Source organism: Conger conger, chromosome 9, assembly GCF_963514075.1.
Source record: "Conger conger chromosome 9, fConCon1.1, whole genome shotgun sequence".
In the NCBI taxonomy this organism is placed as follows: domain Eukaryota; kingdom Metazoa; phylum Chordata; class Actinopteri; order Anguilliformes; family Congridae; genus Conger; species Conger conger.
Window position 1 is genome coordinate 57,205,859 of NC_083768.1, and position 12,500 is coordinate 57,218,358.

Sequence of the window (12,500 nt, forward strand, 5' to 3'; positions counted from 1 at the left end):
GCCTCGGAGCTGGCCTTCCTGCTGGAGCCCAGTGATGTCATCGCGGTGCGGGACCGCCCCCTGCTGCTGGACTGCCGGGTGGCGGGGGAGGAGCCCATCTCCGTCACGTGGCGCAAGAACGGCGTCGCCGTGCCGACGGGGCAGCGGGCGACGGTGCTGGCCAATGGCACGCTGCGGATCCAGAGCTTCCAGAAGCGACGGGGGGACGGAGACGAGGCGGACGCCGGGAGTACGACTGCGCCGCCCAGAACCGCTACGGCCTGCTGGTCAGCCGCAAGGCCCGGGTCCAGCTCGCCTGTGAGTGCAGAACCTCCTGACCCTGACGCTAACGCTAACGCTAACCCTAACCCTAACACTAACCCTGACGCTAACCCTAACCTTAACCCTGACACTAACCCTAACCCCAACCCTAACCCTAACCCTAACACCGGAGGAGAGACGCAGGTTTGAGAAACACTGGATTCTCAAACTTAGCACTCTATTTCCAAGAGGACTAAATCAACGCACATAGAGCACCGACACAAGAGGGACCAAATTCTTCCTACTTAAAGGCTTCAGTACCCTGAATGGCCAGTGCAAACCTTTATTTCCCAAGAGGCCCTAATATGGGACAACTTGGGAAATAAAGATTTCTTACTTACCTAACCCTGACACTAACCCTAACCCTAACCCTAACCCTAACCCCAACCCCAACCCCAACCCCAACCCCAACCCCAACCCCAACCCCAACCCCAACCCCAACCCCAACCCTAACCCTAACCCTAACCCCAACCCTAGCCCTAACCCAGAACCGCTACGGCCTGCTGGTCAGCTCGCCTGTGAGTACAGAACCTCCTAACCCTGACGCCTTTATTGATCAGTAGAGGGGGCCAGGTTATATTGGGTTCTCCATTCCAGTTAAAAGGCCACTTAATGAGTATGCTGCAGTTTGACATGCCATACTTACTGACTTGGCCTATAAGCCATGTGTACTACATACTTGAGGCCTTAAGAAAAAGGTGTGTGGACCCTTTAGCAATGAAAGACATCAACAACCTGCAGACACTGTGGCCCTCCAGGACTGGAGTTAAACCTGCAGACACTGCGGCCCTGCAGGACCGGAGTTAAACCTGCAGACACTGCAGCCCTCCAGGACTGGAGTTAAACCTGCAGACACTGCGGCCCTCCAGGGCTGGAGTTAAACCCGCAGACACTGCGGCCCTCCAGGACTGGAGTTAAACCCGCAAACGCTGCGGCCCTCCAGGACTGGAGTTAAACCCGCAGATACTGCGGCCCTCCAGGACCGGAGTTAAACCTGCAGACACTGCGGCCCTCCAGGACTGGAGTTAAACCTGCAGACACTGCGGCCCTCCAGGACTGGAGTTAAACCTGCAGACACTGCGGCCCTCCAGGGCAGGAGTTAAACCTGCAGACACTGCGGCCCTCCAGGGCTGGAGTTAAACCTGCAGACACTGTGGCCCTCCAGGACTGGAGTTAAACCTGCAGACACTGCGGCCCTCCAGGACTTCTCTGTGTGACTGCAGCTTATCCAACCTGTTCTGTAGTTTGCTCTAATGACCTCTGGTATGCACTTATTGTACATCGGAAATGGAATGTAATATTTGTGGTGGGAGAGTCGCTAACCTCTCTCTCTCTCCCTCTCTCTCTCCCTCTCTCAGCTCTCCCTAAGTTCCACACACACCCAGACTCCATGTCGGTGGATGAAGGGGGCGTGGCACGCTTCCAGTGCCAGGTGAATGGAGTCCCAGAGGCCACCATCATCTGGGAGAGAGACCGAGTTCCCCTGAGCCAAAGGGACACCAGGTAACACTCACACACACACACACACTCACACACACGGGCATGCACACTTACACATGGGCTCACACACACACACAGGCTCACACACACACACACACACACACAAACACAACACTGCAATGCAATAAAGTCATTACTAACAAGCAGCATAGTGCACAGAAATACAGAAATACACAACAATCTCTTTCTCCCCCTCACTCCCTTTCCCCCCTCTCTCTCTCCCTCTCCCTCTCTCCCTCTCTCTCTCTCTCCCCCTCCCTCCCTCTCTCTCCCTCTCTCCAGGTACACGCTCCTCCCTGCAGGTATCCTCCAGATCACAGGTGTAAAGCGGGGCGATGCGGGGCAGTACCGCTGCATGGCCTCCAACATGGCCAACGTCCGCTACAGTCACGAGGCCCAGTTCAACGTCACCGGTGAGCCCCCCCCCCCGTTACCCAGAACGCACTGCACCGGGGCCACGCAGCCATGCTGAGAGCAGGGGTCCTAGCAGGAGGTTCTGGGTTTCAGTCCCGGCTGGCCAAATCCTCTCTGTGTGGAGTTGGCATGTTCTCACCGTGTCTGTGTGGAGTTGGCATGTTCTCCCCGTGTCTGTGTGGAGTTGGCATGTTCTCACCGTGTCTGTGTGGAGTTAGCATGTTCTCCCCGTGTCTGTGTGGAGTTAGCATTAGCATGTTCTCCCCATGTCTGTGTGGAGTTAGCATGTTCTCCCCGTGTCTGTGTGGAGTTAGCATTAGCATGTTCTCCCCATGTCTGTGTGGAGTTAGCATGTTCTCCCCATGTCTGTGTGGAGTTAGCATTAGCATGTTCTCCCCGTGTCTGTGTGGAGTTGGCATGTTCTCCCCGTGTCTGTGTGGAGTTGGCATGTTCTCACCGTGTCTGTGTGGAGTTAGCATGTTCTCCCCGTGTCTGTGTGGAGTTAGCATTAGCATGTTCTCCCCATGTCTGTGTGGAGTTAGCATGTTCTCCCCGTGTCTGTGTGGAGTTAGCATTAGCATGTTCTCCCCATGTCTGTGTGGAGTTAGCATGTTCTCCCCATGTCTGTGTGGAGTTAGCATTAGCATGTTCTCCCCGTGTCTGTGTGGAGTTAGCATGTTCTCACCGTGTCTGTGTGGAGTTAGCATGTTCCCACCGTGTCTGTGTGGAGTTAGCATGTTCTCACCATGTCTGTGTGGGTACTCTGGTTTCTTCCTGCACCCAAAGGCACGCCTGTCAGGTGTGCTCCTGCCGTTTCCCTTGACCAGGGCACTGCACTGTAGCTGCCCACTGCTCCTGAGTAACTAGGATGGGCTAAATGCAGAGGAAAAATGATCCCACAGGGTTCAATAAAGTGCAACTTAAACCGCACCTGGGTCACATACGTAATGTTTTGGATTAATTTCCTGTGCTCGACTGATCTTGCCTGGAGCAGTTGAGCCAAACAAGAGGACCAGAGGGCGGGGTTAGCACCTAGGATTTCATAGGCTCCCATTACACCAGACAAGTTCAGTCAAGCGTAGAAAAGTGTTTCAATCCAAAACCATCGACCCCGGCCTGGCTAAAACGCAGAGCTTTTATTTTGCTGTGGCCTGCCTTTTTTTCGGACACGGCTGTGTACTTCCTGTTCGGCCCCTGATGGCCCCCTGTTCTTCCTCCTCACAGGCGGGGCCCCCAGGATCTTTAAGGAGCCCGTCATCCTCTCGGGCCCCCAGAACCTGACCATCACGGTGCACCAGACCGCCATCTTGGAGTGCATCGCCACGGGCAACCCTCGGCCAATCGTGTCCTGGAGCAGGCTGGGTGAGCTGCTGCCAGGGGAACCGTAACGAGTGGAACAGGATCTGTGATTCAGAGCAGAAGTGCTGTTCTGGGATCATGTTCTCCAGCCCATAGTCTAACCCGGTCAATCATGAGCTAAACGGGCGAAACTGATCCTGGATCCTGCTGTATGGACCCAGATCCGGTCTGTGTGCATGGATACTGCATACTTAGCATACTACTCCTGCTACATTTCAAAACAGCCTGAAATTATGAATATGAGTAGTATGCTAGTATGCGGTTTCCAACACAGCCACAGTCTAAAACTGCAGCCATCAAGAGGGCATTATTGCATCACTTCCTGTCTGGGCTAAATGACACCCAATCACATAACACGTGTTTGTGGATAAGATATCTAATTGGATATGCTATATTGGCAAAGCTGTGTGTTTGGAACTTGTTATGGGTGCAGTTTTAGCTGGACCACACCAGGCTGCATCCTTTGCAATGCAGCAGGACTGCCTGTAGTTTTGAATGGCAAGTTTAATGGTTGTTAACTCACATTTCTCTACTCCTCTCTTCTCTGTGTGTGTGTACCTGTGTATGTGTGTGTGTGTGTGTGTTTCTGTGTCTGTGTGTACGTGTGTGTTTCTGTGTGTGTGTGTTTCTGTGTACGTGTGTATGTTTCTGTGTGTGTGTGTTTCTGTGCGTGTGTACATGTGTGCGTGTGTGTGTGTGTGTGTGTGCGTGCGTGCGTGCGTGCGTGTGTGTGTGTGTGTGTGTGCTCCTGCAGACGGCCGCTCCATTGGAGTGGAGGGGGTGCAGGTGCTGGGCACGGGGAACCTGATGATCTCAGACGTGTCGCTGCAGCACTCTGGCGTGTACGTCTGCGCCGCCAACCGCCCCGGGACCAGGATGAGGCGCACAGCGCTGGGCCGGCTGGTGGTGCAAGGTGAGCCCCTTAATCCGCCCCGAAACCCGCCCCGAAACCCGCCCCGAAACCTGCAACCTGCCCTCAAACGTACCCCGCACCTGCACCAATACCTGCCCCAATACCTGCCTCTCTCTCTGCTCTACACCCCTCTCTGCCTGTACCATGCAGTGCCCTTCTCTATGTCCAGAACGTCTAACACCTGAACAACAGACACATATAAACTATACTATATATGCACATATACCTGGAGTTTATGTGCCTATTTTGAGCGTTGATTGGCAATTGGCATTTGATCATTTAGCCTTGAGGACATGTTGGTTGGATGTAGCAAGGGCACACTCCATCGCTGGTCATTGTAATCAAGTGTTTTATCAGTGCTTTGTGTGTCCAACTCAGCTTTTTACCTGGGTGTAACACAGTGCCCCTTGTGGCCACAGGGGGGGAATGCAAGTGTCATAGTTGAGGGCAACAGAAGGATCAGGCTTTTTATTGGCTGGGGCCAAATATCGACTAAAGCCAAGCTTCATCCTCCAATGCCCACCCCCCCCCCACACACACACACAGTGTCCCCCTCTCTCAGTGCATGACAGATGCACAGGGCCATTGGAGGAGGAGGGGGTTGAGATTGGGGGTGGAGTTAATGCTTCGGGTCAGGCAGACCACATTAACCTGTATTGGATTTGGACGTGACTTTAGGGAGGGGAGGTGCGGGGTGGGGTGGAGTTAGACCCCACCCCCCTCCTGACCTCTGACCCTTCGGCTCTGGAGCCCCGGTCCCCAGTGTTGCATGCTGGGACACCTCGGGTCCAGCTGGGGGAGGATAATGGACTATGGCTCTCTGTCGAACCCCTGACCCTGTCCTTCCACCATCCCACGCCTGTTCATTCCCTCATATTCTGATTGGCTTATTCTCATATTTTGGCACTTCTGTACAAATCTGATTGGCTTATTCTCATATTCTAACTCTTCTGTTTAAATCTGATTGGCTTATTCTCTCATATTCTCGTGCTTCTGTACAACTCTGATTGGCTTATTCTCATATTCTAACTCTTCTGTACAAATCTGATTGGCTTATTCTCTCATATTCTGGTGCTTCTGTACAACTCTGATTGGCTTATTCTCATATTCTGGCTCTTCTGTATAAATCTGATTGGCTAATTCTCATATTTTTGCACTTCTGTACAACTCTGATTGGCTTATTCTCATATTCTGGACCACAATGAGGAAAATTCTATCTATGAACTCTTTCTAAAAGAAAAGCCAATATAAAAAAGCCATATATATTGAAAAAACATAAAAATAACATTAGCTTATATGGTGCTCTAAATTATGCTGTTAAGGGAGAGAATGCACACACCCCAAGTACCAAAATAAGTACAGTAAACAAAAAACCTTCTATTGCAGTCGGACATGCTTATTAACACCTTATTAACAGTTAATAGGTGTTTATTAAAATTTCAACACCTGAAAATGTCAGATTTAGAGAGTTGTGGTATGATCACAACTAGAACCTTTAAACTCGCACACAACACCCTGTCAAAGAGCTAACTCAGAGGTCTGCCCATCTGTCCTAGTGCATCATGGGGGATAAACATATGTGTAACAGTCACAGGGGGAACATGTACACCCTCCCAAATTATCTTAACGTGAAGGGTCTGCAAATACTGGCCTCTCGATCAGAGAAAACATTTCAGGGATGAAATCCATCCCTTCATTTTGACATCTCTGTACCTCACAGCCGTGAGAAGTCTCATCTTCATTGTCCAGGATTGATATTTTTATAACTTCTGCCCACCCCCTCCTCTATGTCAGCCATTTTGACCTGATCAATATTTCTCCCTATCAGTCTTTTCTGGAGTGGATTGGCTCTAAAAAAAAACAAAAAAAAAACAGGCTGTGGTTTAGGGTGGGGGGATTGCTGGCGACGGCGACGTTAAATGTATTCATTAATTTATCGATTGATTTTCGAAGAGGGAACAAAGGCCCCCAGCTCAGGCGTCCTCTGAGATGCCCGAGTCCTGCCTCAAGGTGCCCTCTCTGGCCCCCCTCCCAAATCCCAGAAGGAGCGAGCGTGGGGGTCCCGTCGGGCCCTTTGGGCCGTAAAGAGCCGGGGGTATCGATAACGCATCAATCCGTCCCGCCCGCTCTCCCTCTAATTCAGACGCATCTGTCCCTTTGTCCCCGGCTCAGGGGCGCAGGTCTCCGGCCTAATCTCACGTGCGCTCCCGTTAACGGCAGATTGCGCTTAATGCTCATAAACAATCAAGACATTTATGAACAGTAATGTTCCATGTGCATTATCGAAAACGTGAGAAATGCACCACCTTGTTCTCTTTCTGGTTGAATTCCCCCCCAAGAAACATTTTTTTTTAAATGTGAGGCATAGCACAGTTTAGTCTTTTAACGGGCCTTGAAATGCAATTGTGACCTTTTCTTTTTGGTCATATTTAGACCCATAATGTGATATTAATAAGACATGGATTATGCCTGTGTCCACCCACCTTTGTCTACAGATCCAATGTTATAGCTCTTTTTTCACACAGATATTTGGGTCATTTTGACTCTTTACTCATTGGCTGGTTCCGCTGCACTGTTCTCCTCTGATTGATGCTGTCAGCCCAGTCATAGTCTGGCTCATGGCTGGAGCACCACTGTCTCTCTACGTCTGTGAGTGCCTGTGACTGGGTGAGTTTAACGGGCCCGTTTCAAGTTCAGGTACTATCTGTGAACTTGGCTTACTCTTCCGTCTGCCTCGCTGGTTCCCGTGGTGAGGTCAGCCGGCCCGACCTGGTCAGGAGGGCGTCCGCGTGTTTTCGGCTGCCGTCGGGAGAGCTGCCCTTTCACACAACCCCGAGCCCACGGCGGCGGAACCTTGGACCCCTCCGGTCACGGTTTCAGTGGGGGGCGTTGAATGGCGTCGCGCAGGGCCAGCTTGCCCTGAATGGGCAGATGCAGGGTGCGGCAGACGGACAATGGGACGTCCGTCTGAGCGAGAGAATGAGAGAGAGAGAGAGAAAGAGGGAAGAGAGGTAGACGAGGGGGAAGGGTGGGGGCGGAGGTCATTGTCCCAGAGTCTCACCTCTGACCCCTGACCCTCCTCCTCGGTGACAGAGGCAGAGGTGTTGGGGGTGGCTGTGATGTCAGGGGCCAGGAGCAGGGCGGGCGGGGCTTCTTTCGGGGGGAAGATGGATGAGTCCTTGCGGAGAGGGTGAGGGGGGGGGGCCCTTTGGGACAGGGGCTCACCTCACAGCTGGTGGTCGACGAGGGGTGCGGGGGCCGGTAAAGTTCAAGGGGGAAAGGGCCACGTAGGGAGAGAGAGAGAGACTGGGAGGGACACAAAGGGAGATGAAGCCATTGTGTTTCTTCCTGAAAGGACTCTGACCATATTCACCCCCGCCATGCAAAATCTTCTTTTTTTCCAACCGATTCATTTTCATATGAGAACTGGAGGTGGTGGAGGGGTTAATCGTGGGTTTTTTGGGGGGGTTTGTTAGATGCAGGCCATGAATGTTGCATCTGTCAGACATTTCTAAATGAGCATCACAATATTAGCAAGACACAAACAACCTGCACAACTTCAGTTCGGACAGTTCTATGTAGGACCACATAGAAAGACATTAAGTGTTAGATGTAAAATGAACACTTAAAATCTTCAACACATGCACGGGGTTTTAATGGCAGACATGGGTCCATAAGACACAGTTCTGCACATATCTCATAACATTTACATTTACATTTACATTTTAGTCATTTGGCAGACGCTTTTAATCCAAAGCGACTTACAAGTGCATACGCATACTCATAACATTTATATTTAATATTTTAAGACACAGTCATTTCCATGCTTGCCTCTTGATGTATGTTGTGACAGAAGCCAAGCATGTAATAATACAATAATAATAAATATAGCCAGAGTGTGAGAGGGAAAACGCATGTCGAGTGAGAGATAAATCCTAATTAAAGTAACAAAACCCAGTTCCTCATGTGGGATGTTGACTGGTGTCTATAGGTCAGGGCGCAGTGGAGCTCGCCCTGGGGAGGTGAGAGAGGGTGACAGTGATTTCTGAGTGTGCTGAAACACGTTTCTGATTATCGGCTCGGAGCTGCACTAATGAACCTGGGCCCCCATTCTGCAGGGGGTACCCCAGAATCACACCAGGCCACTCAACATCAGCTACGCCTGCATGTCCTGCATTTTGATTTGATGGTGAATACTGTTACTGTAGAACTATCTGTACACATGAGAGAGAGAGAGAGAGAGAGAGAGAGAGAGGGTGCAGTGACATCACAAACAAACAAAAAACATGCAGCCAATCAGGAGCTGGTGGAAACAAACAGGCAGGTAGAACGCATAGCTCTCCTGGTTCACGCGGGAAAACAAAACAAAACAAGACAAACAGAACACTGAAGATAGTTTCATTGTTTCACTTTCCCTTTCAACCGAGTGTCATTCTTAAACCCTCCCCCTGCCTGGTCATTGAGCTCTTCCCCCAAAATAAATGATTTTGCCTAAGTTCAATGTGAAGGGCACTTGGGGAGAGAACAGCTCCAGTAATGGGGTAGGATTAATTACACCCCGCCTACCCCCCTCCACCCCACTCACTTCCTTTCAGACCCACAACTGCAGAACTGGGTTTACAGAGAAGCACTGCTGACTGAAAGCCCCAGTACCACAGTACTGAAATACAGGCAGTACTTTAACCCGCTGAAGAGTGGCTCTTTTTAGAATGTTTTCTTTTCTTCTTAAAGCCATGCCAGTGTTCTAGAACTCCACTTGTGACATCAGCATTAGAATGTTGCGTTAAGAATATTCTAATGACATATCTGTGATGTCACACCTTAAAGGGTTAATGAGAGATGCAGACCTGATGATGCTTTTCTGTTTTTTTTTTACTGCAGCTGACAGTGATGTCATGAAATTATATTTCATTTTAAGAAATGCTTGATTTGTGCGTAAATTAAACTTTTAGTATTCTCTTATTTTCTAAGGCTGGAGAGTAATGTTTGGTTTTCTTATAAGAAAGCACTTCTCTGATTACATATGAGGTGTTCTATGTGCAGGCAGACTATGCCCAAAGTCAGCTTTAATAAGCCTGTTAGGTCTACTTGCTCATTTACAGGTGAAATGACTGGGAATCTGCAAATTAATGGGTTTATTTTGCCCAATAGTGGAACTGTCCGAAATATGTAGATATTACAAAATCTAATTCACAAATATATACAGGAAAATATTTGGGAAAGTGCCTGTTACCACAGTAGTCATAAAAAAAGCCAATCACTTTATCAAGAATCAGCATGACCCAAGAAAAAAGCAATATGGTAACAACAACGACAACAACAACAGCAGGGAATAATCACCTCTGCAAAAAAAGAAAAACGGAACCCCTTTTCAGATTTTATGGGCTCAGAAAATCTATATTTTTTTCCCTTAATAAAAGAAATTGGGGCTTCCTGGGATGAAAGCAGTGGGGGAGGGGGGTCAAATTCCGTCCTGCGATTGATTAATATCCCCCGCTATTGAAATAGGCCCCCTGTGACCCTTGACCCCAAGTGCCCCCCCCCCCCCTCCTCCAACCGTCCTCACCCCTGCCTTATTCCAGAACCTTCTTCCCAGGGCCCGGGCCCTTTCAGAGGGCTGGTGTTAGGACAAGGGGGTCAGTAGATCAATGAGATGCAGGTCCTCTCTGTATGCACGCCCATTGTTCCCCAAATTCAGCCGGTCGCCGGCCATGGCTGCCAGCCCACATCTGTGCTGGGAAACAGCAAGAGAAGGCAGCTGCCCGTGTGTTTATTCAGTGCTTATCTCATTCATATTAACCCTTTCAAAGAGTAGGGCTTTAAAAAAAAACAAAAAAACATCTTTTTAAAACTCTAAGGCCATGGCTTTCATTCGCCAGCAGCGATGGCTACATCAGCATTAGAATGTTCGCTCGACCCTTTGAAGAGCTGGGCTTTTTTGGAATGTTTTTTATGGAATGTTCTAGACCTCCGTTGCGTTCAATTAGCAGCAGTGAATGTGACATCAGCATTAGAATGCTCAGTCAAGAAGATTCTAATCACATATTTGTGATCTCACACCACACAGGGTTAATATGTGCAGCTCTACGGGACTGGTCATTGGCTGGATTAACTCTGAGGAGCCTGGTAACAGGCACCTTCCAAAACATCTCTGTTTTGTGTTTGTTTGTTTGTTTGTTTGTTTTTTTAATGGCTATTTCTGTCTGTCCTCAATTTGTGCACATTGTGAGTGTTTTAATGGGGCTGTACTTTTAATCCAAAAAAGGTGCACAGGCAAACAAGCTAACAAAACACACACACACACACACACACACACTGGCTCTGGCACTCAAGCGATACATGATGCAGACCACGGTACAGAACGCAGAGTTGGGCTCACCTTAACTTCACCACGACAAACTGCGGCTGAACAGCCAGACTCCCGGACTGACCTGAAGTGAACTCTCTTCTCTCGTTGCCCTCTAGTGTTCAGTACAGGAATTGCACCATGCGGACGCAAAGAACAATGATCCAGCACAGTGCACACAGATGTCCTCTCCTCCAGAACCTGACCCGGCCTCAAATAGTATTTGTTTTGGATTCAAATACTTTTCAGTGCTCGACTGATTTTTGCCTGGTAGAGGAGGAGCAGATAGGCGGGGTTTACACCTTTGGGATCATTCCATTTGTTTTAATACACCAGACACCACTTAGTCAAATGCAGAGAAGTATTTGAATCACAAACACAATACTATTTGAAGCCAGGTCTGTCCAGAACCAGCATTTACTCTCTCTCTCTCTCTCTCTCTCTCTCTCTCTCTCTCTCTCTCTCTCTCTCTCTCTCCCTCTCTCTCTCCTGTCCTCAGCCCCGCCTGAGTTCCTGCAGTGGCCGCAGTCTGTCTCCAAGCCAGCAGGGGGCAGTGCAGTGTTCACCTGCGTGGCGCAGGGAGTCCCAGAGCCACACCTGATCTGGCTGAAGAACGGCAAGGTCCTGATCCCGGGCGACAACGTGAAACTCACCAACAACAACAGGTAGGGCCCCCCCTACCCTGGTGTGGGGGATTCTAGGGGATTTTTCTGCATTCTCCATACAGACATTGGTAAGGATTTACTCACACAGAAAGTGGGCACAGTGTGGAGGTTTATCGGGACATGTAGTGGAGGCAGAAACACTCTGGGTTTTCAAGACCAGGCTCAATACGGTGCTGGATACTATTTCATTCTTAGGCAAACTGAGCAGTAGGTACACTTAGGGACAGGAAAAGGTGAGCACTGCTGGACTGAATGACCTTTTTCTCGCCATTTTGTCACCTTATGTTGTGTTGTGTTTGTTTGGCCTGAAGCAAGACTAATACAGGAAGTGGCTCAGACAAGAGGAGAATAGAGGGGAGGATATCTGTCTTTTTAGGCTAAATTAAACATTCTGAGCTGATATATGAATATATGTTCAACAAAAGATATTGAGTGAGAATTGAGTTCCTCATTCTACAAACAACATTTTGCTTCATAACTATCCTTCTGTAACTATCATAACCGTAAGATCACTTCAGGAAAGTACTTTTTGGAAATTAGGTAGAGATGACCCGCGCAACTAATATGCTTAAGCAAAGGCCTGTGCCCTCCAAGTGCAACCAGCAGGTGGCGCAGCTGTTCTGTTGATAGAGATTCAAAGGCGCTCCTCCTCGTGCTCTGTACGCGATGTTCTATTGCAGCCGAATACATAGACTGGTAAAGTCGGTGTTTTAGCAATCGCATTGGCCACCAATAAAATGGCCAATTAAATAATATTAAAATAGTTTTGTCGCTATTATACCTGTCATACTTATATTTGTCTCTTGATTAACAGAAGTATCAGGCCCTAGACAAAGATAGTCTGGTGTACATCTCAAACAAATGCGGGCTCTGGTGCAGTTCCTATCGTTAGCCACCAGATGTCAGTGTCGTCTCAGAATGTCGACGTGTTTCAAATGTGCGATTCACTAAAAAAGCTCTCCTCTGACACGTTAATAACTAAGTTATTATTATGTGGAAGTAA

The 12,500-nt window shown here is 49.1% G+C and overlaps 1 protein-coding gene across 1 annotated transcript in view; it reads left to right on the top strand.

Moving 5' to 3' along the window:
• Positions 1-12,500, top strand: part of si:ch211-57n23.4 (immunoglobulin superfamily DCC subclass member 3) — a 22,087-nt gene that overhangs the window by 4,091 nt on the left and 5,496 nt on the right. Inside the window, 7 exon segments of the mRNA XM_061256050.1 lie at positions 1-226; positions 229-297; positions 1,659-1,803; positions 2,083-2,213; positions 3,439-3,576; positions 4,328-4,486; positions 11,332-11,497. The exon segment at positions 1-226 is cut by the window's left edge and continues 11 nt beyond it. Of these exon segments, the coding sequence (XP_061112034.1) occupies positions 1-226; positions 229-297; positions 1,659-1,803; positions 2,083-2,213; positions 3,439-3,576; positions 4,328-4,486; positions 11,332-11,497 (1,034 nt within the window).